Source organism: Battus philenor, unplaced genomic scaffold, assembly GCF_028537555.1.
Source record: "Battus philenor isolate CCGP_79_NKW_IND1 unplaced genomic scaffold, ilBatPhil1.0.hap1 SCAF_4, whole genome shotgun sequence".
Taxonomy (NCBI): Eukaryota; Metazoa; Arthropoda; class Insecta; order Lepidoptera; family Papilionidae; genus Battus; species Battus philenor.
Genome location: NW_027181704.1, coordinates 8607372 through 8629139, shown reverse-complemented (window position 1 = coordinate 8629139; position 21768 = coordinate 8607372). Strand labels below are relative to the sequence as shown.

The following is a 21768-nucleotide window of genomic DNA, read 5'->3' as shown; positions in this document are numbered from 1 at the left end:
GATGTCACTGTATGAATCTTAAAATTGTTATATAGAACTATTGAAAATTTTTAATTTTACGATTTTACCTATACTTTCATAGGTCATAATTATAAACTAAATTGATGTTTTACTTGTTAAGACAATGTGCATTATTATAAATGTAAAGAAGACTTTTTAAATAGATACAATACTTCTTAACGCAATTTTTAATCAAAAAATATCATGTTGCCTTCTGCGGCTGCATTTTTTTATAGAAAATTTAGCAAACATTCCTTTCATATGATAAATTTGAACTGTATTTCTATTAGATATACAGGAAATTTACAACGAAGCGCAGTAAGAAATGTTTTTAACCGACATTTAAAAACTTCCGCTTTTATTTTTGATAAAAGTAAGCCTGCTAACGTTAAGGTTGACGAGAAAAGCCCTGATGCTAGTGAAAAACTTAAAAAATGTGTAAGGGAAATAGTCGTAAAGACCGAAACAGATGAAAATAAATTGGTTACAAAAGTAACTATTGAGAAGCCACAAAATGTAACTTCTTCTGCAAAAGAAGAAATAACGCCTCAAGGTGTGCAACAAATCATACAATCTTGTAAATAACAAAGAAATATTACCAATACACATTTACTTATTTTTTCAGTGAAGAAAAGACTATTAATTGATTTTTCTGCTTCATATACCGAGCGTAATTTTATAACTCCTATGCGTGCAATGACTGAATATTTGTTGAAACAAACAGACTTAGAATCACTACCGAAAGTACTTCGAAGATCACCATATGAATCTGAACCACCCATAACTGTACATTACCGTAAAGATGTTGAAGCCAAGGCCATTGAGGTTTGGATTACTGTTAATCATGATCGTTTTTTATTTCTATCTTAAAATCCTTGTGATCAAACTATGACCACTGTCATAATTTATGAAAACTTTGACCAGATTTATCTTTTCTTACCAGCGCTAGATCCACAATGTAATTACATTAATTTATTTACAATTTTTACATCTATTGTGCAAAATCAGACTTAGTAACTTATAGAAATTCTCTATCAGTCAACCTGACTGTCAGCACCTGCTATCTCTTTACCAGTAAACATATTTATAAAGAGATAGCAAGTAGGCAGTTTTTACAAATCAAAACATTTTACTATATACGTAACTTTTATATACTGTATATTTCACTAAAAAGTAACCTATGATATCACTGTTTTCTTGAATGTGTTACAGTAAGCAAATAGGGCTGATGAGATAAAATATGATAACCTAATGTGGCATTAAAAATCTTATAAAGCTCCATAAAGTTAACAAGACATAGGTAACAAGCCATATGATTTACCATTAGGTGTCAACATGCTAATCTTATTTGACCATTAAATAATTGCTGTATGGCTATTACTGTCATTATACCCAAACTAAAATAGATGGCTATTTTATTAGGGGGAGAATAGTTAGAAACACTGATTTTATAATTAGATCAATTCTACTTGTTACTATAAAGTATTACATATTTTTTTTCTTTCTAAGAACATTCTATCCAAAATTATAACACATATTTTTGCAATATTTTTAGTAACCTAATTTTTTTTTTATTTGTTAATTTTAATTTCTTATGATTTTAAATAATCTAACCTATTATTATATTTGCTTAAATTTAATTTCTGGTATATGAGTAATTTCATATGAAAATTAAAACATACAATTCAATGCTAGGTGTGGGGATCAAGAGAAGCTTTAGAAAAAGAGTTACTACGAAGAGAATTAGATAGAAGAAGATATGAACAAGGTAATGCCAAACCCCATTTATTATTTTTATTTAAGAATAATTGATGTGTCATTTCACTATTTCATTTTCACAATTTGAAATATTTCAAATTCAATGGGAATGAGATTTTGAACAGGGTTTAAGATGTGGTTAATATTAAATATAGTTATTATCAATTGCCCATTATTGACTACATAATAATTCACTAATAGACTCATACTTCCATCTTCAGTTAAACTTTAGACTAAGATTCATTTTGAACCAAGAGGAAATGAACTCTGTAAATTTCTTTATACACCAGAGATTAAAAAAATGTATTTTACTGCTATTGTTAATTATAGTATAGAGCAAAAGTTCCATTTTCAATAATTGGTAATTCTTTACTTTAACAGATGTTTTCACTGTTAAACGAAGATTAAGAAACTACAGAAGGGAAATGAGTCACAAGCGTTTAAAACATGGTGAAGAATTAGGTTTGAAAACAAGATCTGGAAGGGTTGTCCTCACAGCTATAGGAATGTAAGTAAAAAAACTAAGTTTTTGTTTTAGTTTTTATTGAAAAATAATAAAAAATATATTGTTCTAGAAATGGATGCAATTTTCTTTTTAAGTTGTGTGCATGGTTCTACACAGGATCACACAGCTTATTTTCGGAATGCATTCACTCCCTTGCCGATACTGTCAATCAACTTATATTAGCTTATGGAATACATAAATCAGTACAAGTAAGTTTGATCTAATAACAACAATAATTAAGCTATTTAAAGAAATATTTAAAATATACCATATCTAGTAGATAAATTCATTATAGGGAAAAAAGTGTTAGGTATTTAGAAGTGTATTAATACATTCATTTCAATATTTGTACTGCGAATTTTTATTTCATAGAGATGACCACATAATTCAATTTTGCTTCTTATCAAATGATTGTAAGGTATTTTTTCTATAATATTCCTATTTTGGAATAAACTACATTGCTATACTAAAATATTAATTTGTTAAAGCAAAGAAATAATATCATTCTTTTAATCTAGTAAGTATATTGTGTTTACTGTCTTTTATTATAATCAATATAAATGTAGAAGCTGTATTTTTATACTAATCAATTTTTAGATGGCAGATCCAGATCATCCATATGGTTATACCAATATGAGATATGTGTCCTCTCTTATCTCAGGAGTAGGGATATTCTGTGTAGGCAGTGGCTTATCTTTCTATCATGGAGTGGTAGGCATAATGGATCCTCAGCCTCTCCATGACTTTTTCTGGGTAATATTTTTTTTGTTAATGTATATATTATATTGAATTATAAATATATTTTTTTATTTTGAATATTATCTTCACAGGCGTATTTTGTTCTTGGTGGAGCAGTCGTGTCAGAAGGTGCCACTTTAATGGTGGCTTTGAGTGCAATTCGTAAGGGAGCCAAAGAAGCTAACATGTCTTTAACGGAATATGGTAAAGATATTTAATAATTTTTCACACAATACTTTACAACAATGTTATACTATATTTGTCAGGCAGAGTTAATATGGAACGCTTTCAACTGCACTTTTGAAGATAGAGAGTTGTATATAGTTGTAGTACAAGTGTATGATTGTGAAAAATGTAATGATGCATTTAAATATGGCTCTTTTTTTTTAAAGTGCATAAATTTTATTTGTTTTTTAATGTATTCGAAAATTTTATCATATTGAAATACGCTACCAGTTTCCAGGTTTTCTTGCATTAATAATAGATCATTGCTGTTAACTTTTTATTTATTGCATCATTTTTGTTTCACAAACAATGTGTGATACAATTTTTCCACTCAACAAGAATGTTTGTTCTCAAAGGATGTAAACTGACATTTTGTCACCAATAAATGGAATCATCAATAAATATTCTAGTGTAAAGTTCATAACGTCATGCGAATAAGATATAACATCAAAGTAAAAAAAATATCTCATGAAAATTGTTTTTAACCAAATTAAATTTACCTAAAGACCAGGAAATCTACAAATATGCATTTAGTACTTATGTTTTGTATTGCTATTTTATGTATTTAAAGTAAATAAAACTATGTATAATTCTTACAATTCTATTAACTAGCAAATGAAACAAAATATCTATAATGTACTGTAAGTAATAAAACAATCATATTTTTGGCTTGATATAAATACTTAGTCAGAGTACTTTTTCCTCTATTTACATATTTAACTTAAGTTATTATTTTGATATTTTTTATCTTGTTTTGGTGATGTGAAACCTATTTTTTACAGTGATGCGCAGCTCAGACCCCTCAGTAAATGTAGTTTTGCTCGAGGATACAGCTGCAGTTGCTGGCGTTGTAGTTGCAGGAAGTTGTATGGCGATTGCACAGTATACAGGGAACCCATTACCAGATGCCATCGGTAGTATATTAGTTGGAAGTATATTAGGAGCAGTTGCCTCATTTATTATATTGAGCAATATAGGTGCTTTGGTAGGCAGGTAAGAACCATCATTGCTATATAAATGTAAATAAAGCTATATAAAAGTGTAAATTTAGATTTAAAATATTATTTTATCAATATTTATTAAAAAAAAATGATTTTATTAATACTTATAAGAAATTCATTGATTATTTCAAAGACTCTTTTTCCAGGTCCATTCCACAAGAGCAGTTAGATGAAATAAACAGTGTATTGGAAAGAGATTTTATGATCAGAGCCATTCATGATGTTAAGGGTATAGACATTGGAAGTAATCTTATAAGATACAAAGTGAGTATTGCTATTTTTGATGTCTGATATCAACATGTGCTGCGTGTTTGAGTTACCAAAATAAATTAGGATTTAAGAAGTTTTAAGAGTTAAGAGAGGTTTTCCATCCTAATACAAATAAAACGTGGTTTTGCTAAGTAAACGAAATGGCTGTTCAAAGAGGAATGCTTGCATTATCATTGTCTTTGTAATTACAAATAAATATCATGAAATTTTGGACATGTCTAACACTGCTGTGTCCAAGTGGCATCCACAAATTCCACGGATGCGTGGCAGGGAGCAGAAGGTGCTTATCCTTAATCCTCTTTATGGCAGAGATACTCGAAGGCTCGCTGGAGAGCCTCGACTCGGGCTGCTACGTGAATAAATTTCATCTAATTGGGAGGCTTCCTAGCTCTTAGATTACATAGGCGGACTCTTCATGGAATGACTAGGCTCAATACATAGAACTCAGTAAGGCCGCTTAAAATTTGTGAAATATTCATATTAAACATTTTGTCTTTCTAAAAGTCTTTCTAAAGCACAAAAAAAAACATCCACGCGTCTAATGTCGTTCCGAAAATCCGAAGTTTACATTTTTAATACGAGTACAAACATGCAATCCGTCTCTCTTTCTTTTACGTGTAAATTGCTATATAAATCCATCTCTTTCACTCTAGCTCTGAACGAGCTGTAACTCTCGCTAAAATTTACTCTTGAGCATAAAGATATAGAAATATAATTGAGACATACAAACTAGACAGTGATTATATCTTTTGCAAAGATATACATCTTTCTTATCTTTAGCTCGCGAGCTACTCATCTCTAGTGGCGTCAGTCGTGTTAGCAATTTGGAAATTGTATGTAACGTCAGGTGTAACAGTTAGAGTATAAACAAAATCGATTTGAATTTATATATATTCAGACAAGGGTTGTCAATAGTTTCGGTAGAAAAAACACAAACGTCATAAGTAAAAAGCTAATTTCGTAATTATGTATTTATTTTTTATTACAGGCTGAAGTTGATTTTGACGGGAGAGCATTAACGCGTTCATATTTAGAAAAACATGATTTGAATGTTTTGTTAGAGGTAAACTTATTTCGCATTTTCTCTCCACCATTGAAAACCTTATTTTAGTAAAATTTTCAACTCAATTTTAATTTTGTAAATTTTTGGTTCACAGGATATAAAGAAAATTGAGACTATAGATAATGTTGAAGCATTCCTACTCAAACATGGTGAAAATATTGTGGATATGTTAGGCGGGGAGATTGATAGAATAGAATTGAAATTAAGGGTAAGCATATTAATTGCTCTCTTTAAAATAGTGAAAATAGTTACTAATTGCGAAGTTTTTTTTTTTTCAGAAAAAGTTCCCGCAAATTCGACATTGCGATTTGGAGATTTTGTAATGAAATGTACAAATCATACCACAAAACTCCACTTTTGTTGATTTTTTATTAACGCTTGTTATTATTGAGACATTATGAATAAGCTACAATCTACATGCTTTTAATTTAAGTTTAAATATGTAAATTTTAAAGATATTTGTGTGTATAGGGATGCAAATCTTATTATTTATTAAAAGGCCACGCCTTCGTTTTATTCAAGTACATTGTTACGTTACATATAAATTTTCAAATGTCTAACAGTTTCATATTCTCTCCACAATCGATTTAATTCGTCAAAGGGTTTATCTCGAGTATTTATGCTACTAAATATGTAAATTTCATTTTAATGTTATGAATTCCCTCAAATATGATTGTTCTATCAAAAAAATATGAACTTTCATGTACATTTTAATTTATATATGTAACTGTTCATAATAATTCGTGCCTTTTCCTATTAGATTTCAATTACTCATAAATTAAAGTTATTAACTACTGCGGAAGCCTAACTTTAATAATGATAGGTAATCAGACGATAAGAATAATGTTATCTTAAAAAATACAACAGCTGATTCTAGATCTAGAACCTAAATGTTGTAATTTTAATACATAAAAAGGCACTCGAACACAACCTTTTTGATTGTATTTGAGGTTAGTTTTAATAAAGCGACTCTAACAATTTACGTACAAGTATATAAATCAAAATCTTAATATGTATAGAAAGTAAAAAAAATACTTAAATTGCATAACAATTACACAAGTATATGAAAAACTATAGAGACAATAAATCTTATTAGAATTTAGTACGTTAAAATTAAGACAGATACAAGTTTACAAGAAAAAATAAATTTCATCAACTCAAATGTAAAAAAATAAAAGGCTTGAATAACGCACGCTAGTGATAATTAACCCTGTAAATAAATCATGGAATAGCTAGACTGTTACGGAAGAAAGCAAACATCAAAATATGCACATCTTATTATTGATAACGAATTAGGGCCGCATTTACACCGGCGCTAAATGTCAATCTAGATTTGTCTGTTTTTCTTGTGTTGGTTAATTTTATCTGTATATCCTACTTATACTAAGGATTTTTTAGAACAATTAAAGCAAATATACTGATAAACCAAACGGCAAAGAGATGGAAATGGCTTATGTATGTTCAAAAATACTAGTCGCATATAAACGCACCTCTAATTAACAACTTTAATTCACATTTGTTAAAAGACAATTGTTGTAAATAACAATATCATCTGTTCCTTTTCATTTGCTTGCAAGAGTGCTGTATTAAATCTATTTGCCGAATAAAGCATATTAAAGCTATATGTCACCATGTAAAGACATCTTACATTTTAAAACTGTAGCATCTACGGTGCAAGTGACCCCAAGTACAATTACTGAAATGATGTACAAGTCTTCAAAGCCAGTCATCATCGCTGCTATTTCTGTAAAAATATTAATCAAATAGACAAACTACTTATTCTGTCAAGTGACATGTTTATTTAATGACTTAAATATATAAACATTATTGCGCGACTTTGATATTTATTGACTTCAATAAAGTCTGTGTCAAATTGAAGATTTCATCGTTTTTGTTTAAAACGTAGAGCTATGTAAGAATAAAAACCCAAACAGTGTCTAACAGGGCACCATACTCGAAGTTAGGTTTGATTTAAACCACCATCAGCAAAGAAATTTCGAAACCAGAGAAACAGAAATATTGGAAATTAAAAATGTGTATAGTGAAACCAACTCCTCTTTGCTTCCTTTTTAAAACAGCCATCTGTTTTTAAATCGCATAATTCAATACTATTATATATACCATCGTAGTATGCAGAAAATTGTATGGATTGTAATTCGGGTTTCTGTATTTATCCACAACTGGAGTTAATAAATATTTAAATAATATAGATTTTCAATCGATGTTACTATTATATCCCTTTAAACACTGGAAAACGTTAGCTAATTGGTAGATTTGTCTCAATCTAGTAGTCTGTGATCTTTTTTCAATAGAAATAATTAAGGATATCCTTATAGTGTATTGACATTTGTAAATAAAAATTAAAAATGGAATTTAGTTTTATTCCTAAAATTCTATTGAGAGTATCACCGCATTATCCATTTTGGTTCGACATAATTTCGTTTTTAAAATTGCAAATTAATTAATGTAAATGGGTTCATTTAAGGATAATAACCAAACTGTATTTAAAACAAATATATAAATCGCTTTTTATTTTTATCATTATATATAATCGTCCAACTTTCTCGAACGATCGACGGAAACATTCTCCCGTAAGGAATCGAGATGAAGATTTGCGATGCTCGGCTGATTTTCCGTATTTTGTCCCGCGACGTACGAAAAATCTTAAATTTGCGAAATTTAAGGTGCCGGCCGCACAAACGATGATGACTTTTAGTGTTTTAAATATATATTTTTAAGCACTTATAGGCCATCAGACTCCACATATTGAAGTAAAATAAATAAATCTTTAATTTAAAATAATATCGAGTTTAACAAACAGATATTGTCATTAACTATGCGTATAATAATATTTTACAACATAATTTGAAAGCTAAATATAGTAATCGACAAAACTATACTATAAGCAACACCTCCAAATACCACTTGCCGTCAAAAAATGGACACTAAAAGTTATACATAGTTATAAGTTGAAGATCTAATAAAGGATACTTTGCACATAGATATATACACTAGTAACAAAATAATTTAAATTTATAAATAGTAATAGTAAATAAATCGAGGATTTAAAAATCTAAGGTTTTTAAAAAAATGAACTTAAAACCTACAATTCAAAATAAGACTTATTAACGACCGCTATCGAATGTTTTCTTAGATTACATTTATCAAAACACTAAAACTTTTTTCTTTATTGTGCATGGTGTAATATTGATATATGCAGATCAACAATATCGATATTGCTTTATTTTTGGGCTCAGGAACGCGATTATTGAATAAATATCGAAATATTCGGATATTCGGTATTCCTATTGATTCTTTATTTAAGTGTGCAAAAAAAAAAAGTTGCAAAGTTTTAGAATTGTAACAGTTACATCAACCAGGGTTATTTTTATTATTGATTCATCTAACAAATAACGGTCACTATGGAAACACTTGAGAGTTCTGAGTAGCGTGCGTTCCGTGTCGCAACGTTATTTTGTTACCACTACCGCGGTGGCTGGCCAGCGCCTGCGCTACGGGATTTGCATTTTCTTTGAGATGATATACATATGAATTATTCAATACTGGTATACCTATACTTAAAACAATGTTGAGAATTGCAAATTAAAATTAATAAAAACAGATGTGATTAATTTTTGTACGTGTAATACTTATTTTGAACATTATTTGAAAGTATAATAAAGTCATCAAAATTTCGAAAGCGAAAATTGCACGGAACCGGCGTGACGCGACTGCGAAGCAACCGCCAAATACGGCTATGCAAGATCTTCGCGGCCATCTGGTTTCTTTGACTCGCCGTTATTTCATCGTATAGAGTGTCCCTTGATTACCCGAAAAGGACACTGATACGCGAGAAAACGCCATAGAACAAAAGTCGGTACATCTTCAATTTCGCAAATATAGCTCGAATGTATACTAAATATAATTGATTGCAGAAATATTACCGATGAATGTTAGAAAAGGAGATTTTTCGCACTATTTCTTTATGGTTGATTTTTTCTCTTTTGTTCCAATCGACTGTGACAGGTGTGTAGGTTTTTGACAAGTGGGCGGGTACACGCGTGCTGTGCAGCAACACGCGCGCAGATGAACCTAGTTATATATATCGAAAGAAGTATACAACATAAAGGTACAATAAACTATTTGATTACCATGATATTACCTAATAAAAATGAGTCTAGCTTTTGCTATGATGAAAATAAAATAAACAAATAATTTATTTAATAAAAATGGTGGCATGCAGGTAATAATGGAAGTGGGTACAAAATGAAAATAAAACATTTTTAATTATAGTTTAATCGGTATAAAATATAACAATTTTATTTAAACTTTTATATTTGATGCTATTATGTTAATAAAATAGACATGAAACAAACAAATATTATGCAACTCGAAACATTCTTCAATACAATAATAAGATTAAAAATATTGCATATTCATTAATCGCTTTGAATTTATTGTGACTGTTTGTTACTTGAGTAATGGAACATCCAATTCTTTTACATAACAAAAAACTGCTACGTCTATCGCTAGTAAACCACCCATGATATTAAATGCAAACCAAATCAATAGTACATACATATTAAGATTACCTAATTTAAAATGAATATATTTTGTGTTAACTTCATTATCAAAAAGTGTTTCAATTTATATTTATCTACAGTTCTTCATAAATACAATGGAAGGCTTACATATTATGTTGATAATACGCCAAAGTAATGGTATTTTATCGCAAAGCATTATTTCATTTAAGTGGTTGGGATGACTTGAATTAATATGCTTTTGTTTATTGCCCAGGTCAAACACCAATCTCCCTTACCCACAACACAAAAAGCAGCTAAAAATATTACTTAAATAATTAATAATGTTTGCTCCTTATTTTGTAATTTTTTTCTTCATTATAACTGTCATAACTATATGATCAATTACATAAACGAATATCACTTACGAAAATATAAAAAATTGTTTACGTTTTAATCTAAATACAAGGTCTAGTTTGTGGCAAACAGAGATTGTAATGAGCAGTTTTGTTCCAGAAATCTGAATTTTTCCAGGCACACCATCCTTTACTAATAACTGTCGTTAATTCGTCAGGACCCGTGTAATGTGGATCCAGAATAAGATATCGAGTTTCGTTTTTATCTTCGTTGTATTCAACGCCAAGTATTGTATGAGCTAACACTCCGCCGCCTGCAAACATAGCAAGAGTTATCTGTATAATAAATAAATATATTCCACATTATGTTTATTGGAAAAATGAAACATCTGCTCCATAACCAATCGAAACGTTGAACTTAACAATTGTTTGAATATACAGATAAGTTTAGTAAATAGAGAGTAAATGTGAAAAACATCATTTACAATTTTATAATGAGCACTAATTGTTATGCTACAATATTAGTTAAAAAGTTAAACTGATACAGTGTTTATGTTATAATTTTTTTGGGGAAATGTTTATGTGGGTATACTGCGTTCAATGCTAGTAGATGTACCTCAAAATATACAGTATGAGCAAACCATCATTATCATTTCTTGCACAGAATGGTCATTGCTGGACATGGGCCTCCTCCACAGTTTCCAATGAGACTTGGAAACTGTCTGTATTTAATGTCTCTCCACAACCTTTACTAGGCCATCTGTCCAGATTGTGAAAATAAAGAAATAAAAAATAAATGCTAACCAATCATTATAGGACTGCCATGTTTTTGGAAATGATGAATCAGCTCTGGTGTATAACTTTGCAACTCCGTTCCAGTATTTGCGAAAATGATCCTTGATTGCACACCGAGTAGGGTTTCTAAGCAAAACATAACTTCCGTGGAACCGATCCATTGTTTAGAACCTATAAATGACGAAGGCTTATCGCCAATTTTCACAAGGCACTGTTGGATTTCTTTATGTGTTGGTATATCACATGTGTTGTAACCCTGGTACCTAGAAACAAATAATTATGATAAATGTTTTTTATCATTTAAGAGTAATAAATGTTTTATTTCATTTGCAAAATACCAAAAAGTTTCGGAACTTAATATAAACAATTCTCAGTGCAGTAATGAGTTAAAAAAAGTTCATATTACTTCAGTCTTTTATTGTAATAGCATTGGATTTTATATAGAATGAATTTTACCTAAACCAGGAAAATATTGTTTGCATTGAGCGATAAGCACATCCCCAACCGTCGTCGTTAAAGTTATCTTGCATATAATGGTGGTAAGTGTATCGACCTCGTACTAAAGCCACAGTTATATGAGGCAGTGATGAAGATGGCGGTAGAGCTTCATGAGGATTGACTAGCCGACTGCTGTTATGACTAATGTTAATATATGCATTACCCCTCCTGAATATTGGCTTGTCCATGGGCAAAGCAAGCTGTTTGTGCATCTTTTTCCTTTCTTTTTCTGGAAAACAAATTATAAACTGGTAATGCGATTTTTTATTAAAATAATTAATATTGATTAAATAACCAATGCCTGCAGGACATAAATTATAGTATTGGAAGTAATTTGTAACGTTTTTGGTTTTACTTCTGCAATATGTTATATCGGATTATATTTAACTTAACTCTAATGGAAAAAAAACACAATTTTGTGAAGTAAATCGCACTAAATTAGATGACTATTTATACTCTCGCGGAATAACAATATAAAGAGTTTCATCAGTCGCGCGACATGTGAATGTCTAATTGTTGCGATGTTAGTCAACGCGGTGTCCTATCTTCGTTACTCGAAGTGCGTCGTGTGTTGCGGCGGCGCTGTTGAAGTCGATTCGTATGTCAATAAGACGATTCTCTCTTCGCTCAAAGCCTTTCGTCGGTATGGACACGCGGGTTAACAATTGAGCCATCATATATATGTAGGTTCTAGAGTGGCAGCTACAAATTTTCTCACGTTGCCTACCCTTACAATTTTTTCCCGTAACAGCGCACGTTACTCAGCCTCTTAACCCATCCTGGGAAACTGACTATTCTGGCTCTGATTCTCTATGGCAGCCGAAGGCAGCTAAAACAATGAGTATGTTTTTTTTTCAGCACTGTATGGCAAAGAATAGAAAAACACTCGACTCTGTTCAACAGCCATATGACTGTCTTTACAGCAAAGTGTACCTATAGCGTCCCACATATTAATATAACACCATGATATTAGTTAACACTTGATATAGATTGGTGGCTCACATAATCCATTACTGTATGTATTAATTACGGTAACCTTTTTAAAAGTAAAACAAATAACTGATGACATCATCAGTATACTGCAGTATATAAATAAACCACCAATAATTCTTACCCATACTTTCATCAGGTATGCCCTTAGGTACGACTCTCGTAATAAAATGGCCAAGTTCTGGAGATAAATAATGGAATGTTTCAGGTAAGCGCAACCCGGCACCATCGCCAATGCCCTCTTGACCTTTGAAATTAAGAGGAATAATACAATCACAGATTTATTTTCTTTCACCCTACCTTATAAGAAAAACCTAATGTGGGCTAATAGATTAAAGCTATTTTACTATCAACAAATTCACTATAGAATCTCTGACAAAGACTATTATTTAAGACAATATCAGTATTAAAATAGGTTAATGTTAGAGAAAAATGTAAAACAAATGCTCACCTAGCTGTTCAAGTAACACACTTTCCAACAACCTAAGGGAACGACAGGCTGCTTCTACTAAAACTGTGTATAGTTCTGATAGCTTTGTGTTACGATGTATCATGGCCAATGTATCTATTTTCAATGGCATACTGATGCAGAATGCGGCTGTAAATAATTTCTCATTATAAAGCACTGTATCAAACACAATCAATATAATATATCAAATCAAACAATTATTTACAAATGACAGTCTTTTGAAAGAAGCAAACATATTAATGTTAACTTAATATATTATTTGAATGCCACATAATGAAAGAATTTCTGATTTCTAAGAAATTAGCTGTTGATTATAAAAAAATAAATGTGCTCCTTTTTATAACAAAATAATCTAAATAACTAGCTTTAAAGGTTAATATTATTAAAATGATTGTTAACACAAAAATAGCTTTAGTTGATAATTTAAATTTACACTCACGTTTTCTTTGTGTTGTCATCATTTTCACTGCAGTTTTAACAAGTTTATCTGATAAAATGTCCTTTGTAGTTTTCATAACTAAATTCACGGGAATAATATCCTGTAAATTTAGTACATAATTGGTGATAAGCTTTGATAAATTCCACTTTTCGTAACAAAGCTAAATCCTAAATAAACTAATACAATTCAAGATTTTGAAATACTATTGCTACACAACCATTTTGTCAGTAAATATTGACTAGATATTTTTGTCTCATTATCTCACTAACTACATTTAATAACAAGGTACTGCACACTACAGTCGAAAACTCAGTATAATTTTCACATTAATGTTTAATAGCTAGTACTATTTTTAAAGTGGTTATCCAACATTCTGGACAGCAACCGAATAATCGTTATTTGGAAATTAAATATTGAAAACTAATAAAATATAAGATTTTGTGCTCCAATGATATATTAAAAGCCAATTTCAAGATTAAACATGAGCAAAATGATTATGTTACTGCTAATCAAATATAATAATATATTTTACTATCAAAATTTTTCAAACATATAACTTTATTACATTGGTGAAGACAATTTAAGATTAATATAATCTAATCAATCCTATTAATCTAATTTTATGTATTAATAGCAAACTTAATGCTTAATTATTTTAATAACTCTAGTCACATTGCCCTTTGGAAAAATTTAGAAATGTGATTATATCACCATTGGCTTTGTACTGTTTGCTTATGTGTTATATTATTATAGTTAAATAAATAAATCTTTTGGCGTTTTATAATAATGTTCAATTGCTTATAGAATATATAATTGTTATGTAACAATAGATTTATTCATACCAAGGCTTGAGTGTTAAGTTTCTTCTTTTTGGAGGGTTGCTCTGGACTCATAGAGTCCATTAATTCTCCAATGTTTGCTTCAGTGCTTGTACCCGTGACACCAACATCTGATGCTATACCAAACAGGTAGACAGCCGAGCCATCTATGTGAAATGATACTTGACCCGAAGCTATCTGTGAACAACCATGCATAAGTCGGCTTCGAGTGCCGGTCTGGAATTCAAGTCAGGGAGGAGACAATACCCTCCCTGATCAGTGGCGAAAATAAAAAGACATTTTTATCCCTATGTCGAGAAATCGCAAAAAAAGCCATCGACAGAAACAAAACAAACATTGTATAAAAAATATATAACAAAATAAAAAGCTAGAAGAACAAAAATGTAAAATAATAGTATAAGATCAATGTTAAACAATGTTAAATGAAATTAAAATATAAATGTAAAAAGGAGAAAAAAGGGAAGAATGTCAGAAGAATAGAGCGAATGAGAAAGAAAGACGAAATGTAACATGAAAGATAGACAAGACTGAAAGATTATGTGAAGAACGATAGAAGAGAAAGACAATAAAAATTCTGTGAAAAAATTATATTAAAAGATTAAGTCCCTGTCCCACTCAAGATAGGGGAACGAGAGGCCCCCAATAGCGGGGGTCATAAAAAAAAAAAAAAAACGAAAAAAAAAAAAACCATGCATAAGAATTGCCTAATTTCTTGTGTAAAAAAATGTAAACAACATCTAAAGTCTTTTTCTTACTGATAAACCCTGTTTGCCTGTATTAACAAGTTAACCAAGTATGATGCAGCGAAGCACTTAAAAGAAACTTAGCCTGGACTTCCACAGTACAGTAACTAAACTCCATCAGGAGCTTTGATTCAGGCTGCCACATTAATATTTTACTGGATTGAGGTGCTACTGGACTTTTGGATAGCATCGGCAAACACTCCATGCACTGACGCAAAGCAAGAGCACCCTATAGGAAGCTAGGGCAGACTCTAGAAAGACAGAGACATATCTTCTCAGCAGGTGCCGGTAGCCAGATATAGTCATGCGAGTCAGATGCTCTACATAAAAGGTTAAGGAATTTCATTACAACACATCAGCAGTCACCTTTACTAACCAGATTCCTCTACCTACCTAACTAAATTTCAATTAAGTTCATTATGAATTTATTCCTAGTTATTGGTTTGACTAGGTTATAGTGCTTGTTATTATTATGATATTCAAGTATATTATCCAAGAAATAGAATAATTTAATAGTACTATGTTTCATTGTTTTTAAATACTTATAGGTCTAGTTAAGATGTCACCTACATCCACAAGGATTCAATATTTTTTATAAATGTTTAGTTATGCCCATAGCCTTTCCACGGGTACAGCAAGTTTTTTAATACCTTTACCTCCCTCGCTTATTTTAAAAAAATAATTAACCCAGCATAAACACTCTTTTCCCCAATATTTACTACAGCACATAAGTAGATATTAAAAAAACAAAATTATTTTGTTACCTCTTAACAATGAGCTAATTAGGTTAATTGTGTTTTACCAATATTTACCTTTTTTCTTTTATTTTGAAGTGTATTCTTCACACCAGCTATTGTTGCTTCACATGTAAAAGGTAATACTGTATTTAAACGGACGTGTAGAAACTGTTTCCATAATTCATCATATTCCATAACCTCATAATTTGTCTCTTCAAACTTGTCATGCACTAAGAAATGTGCTTTCATATCTTTGTCTTTACTGATGATTATAACAAGTGGATTATCTGTTATATCAACATCCTAAGAGATGCAAAAAAATAATTCAGATGAAACTTCATTATTTGCACAAGCATCTTGAAATATTGTTTTTCTTCTTCTATTAATAGTATACATAAAAGAAGTATACTTAAAGTGCTTGTTAACAATAACTTATTTACAATAATAAAATCAAAGGTGGAGCAAAGACATTGAGTTTTCATGACCGAAACAAAAAAAAGTATTTATACTAATATGGAACATACCATTCATTTGTGCAACAATTCGGTATTAGGTGTTTATTGCATAACAACATATGACGATCTTTTTTCACTATAATATTTATCAAATACAGTTTTAATTTTATTTCAAAAATTTATACTGTCAAAAAACTAAATTGATAATTTGGATTAATATGAAAGATTCAATAAAAGTATTGATAAAAATAATAAAAACATAATATTAAAACACTTTAATTATTTATTGTCTGGTCAGCGTTAAAAAAAACTTGTTCATATGAAATATTTTTAAATTATTGTTTTAAATTAAGGAACACATAAGGGAAGAATACCGTCGCAATATAGATGCATATTTTACAAATAATTTTATTCATAATTTAAGGAGGCAGTAAATAATTTCTTACCTGTAATATTTCTTTTGTTTTGTTTTCTATAGTTAAAGAATCGCTAAATTTAATAAGACCGCAAAGTTCAATCTCCGCGGGTAGGTTAAGCAGTAATTGGTTATAAGTATTTTTCTCATTTTCAAACAATTCTAAACTCAATCCTACGACGAGTAAGATGCCGTCGTACATAAGTCCATATAAACATCCTGTACTCTCGTTCGCGTCTATTCGCGACAATCTCTGAAATTATTTATAATGCATTTGTTATGATACGCGCTGACTTAATATGTAACTATTACAAGTGACGACGAAGGCGGTATTGATACTCTAAAAAGGTTAATTCCTTAAGCATCAAATGATGACGTATAGTATGAAACTAGTGAACTTCATTTTTTTGCTAAATCCTTTTATTAACATCATAGTAAAGCTCGCAAGACTTGCAGTGGCTGAGTTTATAAATTTTATCAATTATCAAATGGACATAAGTAAAATTTACCTCAATAACATATTTTGATATTTTGAGACGTGGTGACATTTTGAATGAGTGTTGACATTATGTGATGACAGTTGGTATGTTGCCATTGTCACTGCAAACGGTATTTAAACAAAAAAATATTATTATTAAAAAAAATAACCTTAATCTTGTCGTTGTCACAATTTACTGGTGGAGAAGTGAAGTGTAATTTAATTATAAATTATTCTGATTTATTTGAACAAACACTGTAAATCATAATCGTAGTCTAAGGCAAATAAACGTACTTCAACTTGCTTAAAGAACTAATGCAAAAAAACACTTCATTTGATAACTTGAATAAGAAATTTGGAAGCCCAATATTTTCCAAAGCAGCACATTTTCCATTCACATTCCATTTCAGACAAAAATAAATACTGAATTCTCTCTAAAACTTAATTTATTTGTTAGTTAGACAAGGTGAAAGATGACGGTTTTTTAGTTATTGATAAATGTCATTAGTAAATACAGGTTCAACGTTCCAAATGGTAGAGTAACGGAACGCTTAGCAAGGTTTATGATGTTCATTAAATAAGCTAGAGAGCTCCACACAGGTTACTATAATAAGTATCTTACAGAAAGGGTGGAGGCCACAGAGATCTTAGCAAGCTTAAACTGTTCTTGCATAGAAGGACTGAACGCAAGTGCTTTCAAGAGATTTACTCAGGTCTTTAAACCCATATAGCAACCCTGTTATCGGATCACATCAACTGTTACAGCTTAACAGGACTTATTTTGCTCGGGCAGGAGTTAAGGTTAAAGTCTGGGTTCAACTTTTCAGATTTTATTTGATAAATCTGAAAGGATAAATCAAAATGTGTAACAGCAAAATGCTGTGTGCATTTAAAAAAATCTTGGGTGGAATCATATTGTCATGCGTTTTGCTAATCAATTGAGTGAACTAGTCATGCTTTTATGGTATGATTGAGAATAAATTTTATGATACATTTGCATAACTGTTGTAGGTTTTAAAAGGATTTTCTAAATTCGTTTTTACAGTTTATCTTGGAATGACCCAATTATCTGCTATTTACTGTAGATAAATGAATTGCAATAACTGATAGAAAATTCTTGGGATTTTAGGTCTTATATATTATTGCATGATTTCAAAGTTGAAGGATAAATTAAGCAATAACTTGAATTTTCTTTAATATAATTTGTCATCTAAAATTTGAGTTAACAAATATCATTTTATTTCATTTTCTATGCATGTATTGATAAGTTTTTCTATTAGCTTTGTTCTTTGTTTTGCAATTTGTAAAGCCTCCTTTTCATCTTCAATTGACAGAGTGCTTCCTCCAAACTTTTGTGTCCCACAAAGAAATCCCTTGTTCCAACACACTATAAAGTTAGCTCCATTTCCACCACACATATCCTCTTCATAGGCTGAAGGATCAGTTAACAATGCACTCCTAAAACAAAAATATAGGCTGAAGACACTAAACATAGAAATTAAAATTTGAATATTTGATTTTTCGTGATTTATAATAAATTATTTTATTTTCCTTAAACAAGCTGAAATAATATGTGCAATAGTAATGTTTTTTTTCATGATCCTTTTTTTAAATATCAGTTTTAGGTTTCAGGTTCTAAGACAAACTGGGTTTACCCAACAATTTTTCTTAAATTATATGGTTGTTAGCCAATTAAATTGCAATTTATGACAACAGGCCATTCATTAAAATCAATAAGGAAAAAATAGTAAAATACATTTATTAATAGAAATAGTTCATTTTTTGAAGAATTTCTCATTGAACTATTGATATTCATAATGATGATGTCCATAATAATATGATTGTTAATATAATATATGTCGATAACACAAGCATGATTGCCTTTTAACTATCTGATTGATTTAGATAAAACCAACATCCTATCTCAGAAAATGATATTGTCATTTGTCATTATTAGTGTATTATAACAATTTACATAATTTGTAAAATGTTGCTATTACAATTGAGTAAAAGTTTTAAAACCTAATCAAAGGATTGCAAATAAAAATGGTTTCCTACTAACCGCTCAAATGATGGATATATGGCAAAACTTGTTGCAACTGGTAAACCATCGACTTTCAGTGCTGATCTATTGTTAGTATCCACATGAATTTCTTCTGTTTCTGGATCAAATGTCACAGACGGCAATGTTACTGAAAACATGGTTTTAACATAATATTAAAACATTAAGGATATATAATATTCAATGTTCCACAATATATAAGTACAAGAATTATTATTTTAGAGATTCATGCAGTTTCGTAAATTAAAGGTGAGCTCAAATAGAGTGATAGGGTAAAAAAATTACTAAAAAATTCTATTATATTCTAAACCATATGTTTTTTAAACAATTGTCATTCAAAAATATTAATGATTTTATGCATCCTGTAAAATTCTTTTTATTATTGTGACCACAAATTTTAACTTTATAATTTTTTCACTTTCATGTTACTAGAGTAGCCTTTCTGTAAATAATGGATAAAATTTTACTTACATTGCCCCAATTTCTAGAGAAAATTGTACTTTTATTCAAATCAAATACTCAAATCTTTTGCAACATAAAAGATTAGGTATGATAAAAAAATATTTTCCTAAGTTAACCATTATCTCTCCAACTTTATTTTCCAGACCCAATTTCAGCATGATTTTATTATGAAAGAATCTATGTATGTAGCTTTATAAAAAGAGTAACTAATCTATGTAGCTTTATAAAAAGAGTAACAAATATATCTTACATGTTTTGAGACTTGACATTAATGCAATAATACAGGCATCAACAAGGCTCCCATCATGATCTATACAAACTATGTCACAATAAACTACCCAGGCTAGTTTATCATAAACTATGCAGAGATCTTTTAGATTGACACACTGGGAATTTTTAACTATATCTGATACAATGTTGCTTATAACTTGTGCGTAATCTGATGGTGGACCAGGTTTAATCTTTGAAGAGCATAAAGGCAGCAACTCAACATTTGTGACTAAAAACCCAGAGTCTGGTTCTTCAGCCCTTGGAGTTGCTAATTCCTATAAAAATAATGGATATGTCAGTATGTTTGTGTCAAAGCAATTAAAATATAAATGCGAAACTCCAAGAATCTATGTTCTAATGTAACGCAAGCTTTTATAAGATAGTTAAAATAGTGTGTACATCTTTTTCCCAAGTTTATTTAGGAGCACACTATAAGAATTGCAATATATATGTACATAATAAATGAATACATATTGCCAAGACTTGATCATTAAAATGTGCTTTTGTAAGCCTTATTGTTATGAATACAAAAATTTTATTTACCAATTTTACGCCACAAATAACGGTTGTATTTCCGCATTTAACTACTCCGCTAGTTTCTGCAGTTTTTATTGAGTTGATATTTAGCTTTATGTTACGAAGTTCAGAGAATTTTCTACCATCGGGCCTAATATTTCGAGAAATGTAATCATTGAAATATTTAACTGGGTGTATTAGTCTGCAAACATCAACATGTTAATAAATGCAGTACCACAAAACACAATTTGAGGTTATGATTATTTTGAAAACAAATAACTAACTTGTAAATTTCAGCCATTATTACATATATAATCTCTCATACAAGGAAATATTTACAGCGAATGTAAAGATACCTCGATTTCTTTGTTTTTATTAGGTTGTTAGTTACAAATTTGCATCGTATTCGACTATAATTGTTTTATAAATGTCAAATTTGTGCCTAAAAAATTTAAGTACTTGTCTGTCAAAATTAACTGGAAAATAAGAAAGTAATAAAATATGGTTATAAAGCAAGCGATTAATTTTAAAAATCGTATTGCCTAAGTAATTCGTGTAGCATATTAAAAATAGAAATATTTTTTTGGAAAAATTGTAAGTCCATTAAAAGTTTCACCTGACAATTTCGCACCCACAAAAAATGCTTTAGGCAAATATGATTTCTTTTCATATGTCTGTACGGTCATAATACCTATTATTTTTGGAATTCTATTATTTAATAAATTAATACAATTCTTTATTTTTTCGATGTTGTTTCCTTTAATCTCTAAATTTATTAGAATATTTCACAGGCAGATATATAATTTCAAATAACGAATATTGGATTTATCTTTGCGTTTTAATAATGAAGTTTTTCGTAATTATTTTAATTCTTCAACTAACCAAAGACATTTTTCCACAAAATACTTTATTTTTAATCCTTACTGTTATAATATAATCTTCCAGGTTTTTCGGTGAACTATGATTAAATATGTTATTTAGAATAAGTTAAGGCTTTATTTTCGATAAAAGAGCTCTTAACTACTAATATTTGAAAAAAAATTAGTATCAATAACTTCTATAAAAGAAGTTTTCTTACGTAATGTATTTCTTCGGATACATTGAGTGATATTAATCTAAAAAAATAATGAATTAAACAAATAATAAATTGGTTTATCTTCTAAA

The 21768-nt window shown here is 29.8% G+C and overlaps 3 protein-coding genes across 3 annotated transcripts; 1 reads left to right on the top strand and 2 right to left on the bottom strand.

The window, feature by feature from the left end:
* The first annotated feature begins 212 nt into the window (after positions 1-212).
* ZnT49B (Zinc transporter 49B) lies at positions 213-6150 on the top strand. The gene is made up of 12 exons (XM_068771719.1): positions 213-553; positions 626-825; positions 1696-1768; positions 2140-2266; positions 2334-2472; positions 2861-3016; positions 3094-3205; positions 4009-4219; positions 4374-4491; positions 5486-5560; positions 5655-5768; positions 5839-6150. The coding sequence occupies exons 1-12, from the start codon at positions 262-264 to the stop codon at positions 5881-5883; spliced, it is 1662 nt and encodes a 553-aa protein (XP_068627820.1). The 5' UTR covers positions 213-261; the 3' UTR covers positions 5884-6150.
* Positions 6151-9887: 3737 nt separating this feature from the next.
* Positions 9888-17416, bottom strand: Ufsp2 (UFM1 specific peptidase 2). The gene is made up of 10 exons (XM_068771550.1): positions 17326-17416; positions 16848-17069; positions 16022-16249; positions 14470-14643; positions 13628-13727; positions 13171-13317; positions 12844-12966; positions 11688-11958; positions 11241-11494; positions 9888-10750 (listed from the first exon to the last, which is right to left on the bottom strand). Exons 1-10 carry the CDS (start codon positions 17362-17364, stop codon positions 10539-10541), a joined length of 1770 nt encoding a protein of 589 aa, XP_068627651.1. The 5' UTR covers positions 17365-17416; the 3' UTR covers positions 9888-10538.
* A 1072-nt stretch (positions 17417-18488) lies between these two features.
* LOC137928837 (exosome complex component RRP43-like) lies at positions 18489-21033 on the bottom strand. The gene is made up of 5 exons (XM_068771826.1): positions 20889-21033; positions 20632-20806; positions 20069-20363; positions 19357-19486; positions 18489-18752 (listed from the first exon to the last, which is right to left on the bottom strand). Exons 1-5 carry the CDS (start codon positions 20903-20905, stop codon positions 18527-18529), a joined length of 843 nt encoding a protein of 280 aa, XP_068627927.1. The 5' UTR covers positions 20906-21033; the 3' UTR covers positions 18489-18526.
* Between the last annotated feature and the right edge of the window lie 735 nt (positions 21034-21768).

Excerpts from the sequence above, each read along its gene's own strand:
- Ufsp2 (XM_068771550.1), bottom strand. The coding sequence starts at position 17,364 with ATGTCACCACGTCTCAAAATATCAAAATATGTTATTGAG. Across the intron at positions 13,728-14,469 it reads AACTTAACACTCAAGCCTTG|GATATTATTCCCGTGAATTT; the intron begins GTATGAATAAAT and ends CTAAATTTACAG. Across the intron at positions 10,751-11,240 it reads TGGCAGTCCTATAATGATTG|GCGGCGGAGTGTTAGCTCAT; the intron begins GTTAGCATTTAT and ends CTATGTTTGCAG.
- ZnT49B (XM_068771719.1), top strand. The coding sequence starts at position 262 with ATGATAAATTTGAACTGTATTTCTATTAGATATACAGGAAATTTACAA. Across the intron at positions 554-625 it reads AGAAGAAATAACGCCTCAAG|TGAAGAAAAGACTATTAATT; the intron begins GTGTGCAACAAA and ends TTATTTTTTCAG. Across the intron at positions 3,206-4,008 it reads CATGTCTTTAACGGAATATG|TGATGCGCAGCTCAGACCCC; the intron begins GTAAAGATATTT and ends TATTTTTTACAG.
- LOC137928837 (XM_068771826.1), bottom strand. Across the intron at positions 20,364-20,631 it reads TTATTTGTGGCGTAAAATTG|GAATTAGCAACTCCAAGGGC; the intron begins GTAAATAAAATT and ends TTATTTTTATAG. Across the intron at positions 19,487-20,068 it reads AATGTCAAGTCTCAAAACAT|TAACATTGCCGTCTGTGACA; the intron begins GTAAGATATATT and ends CCATGTTTTCAG.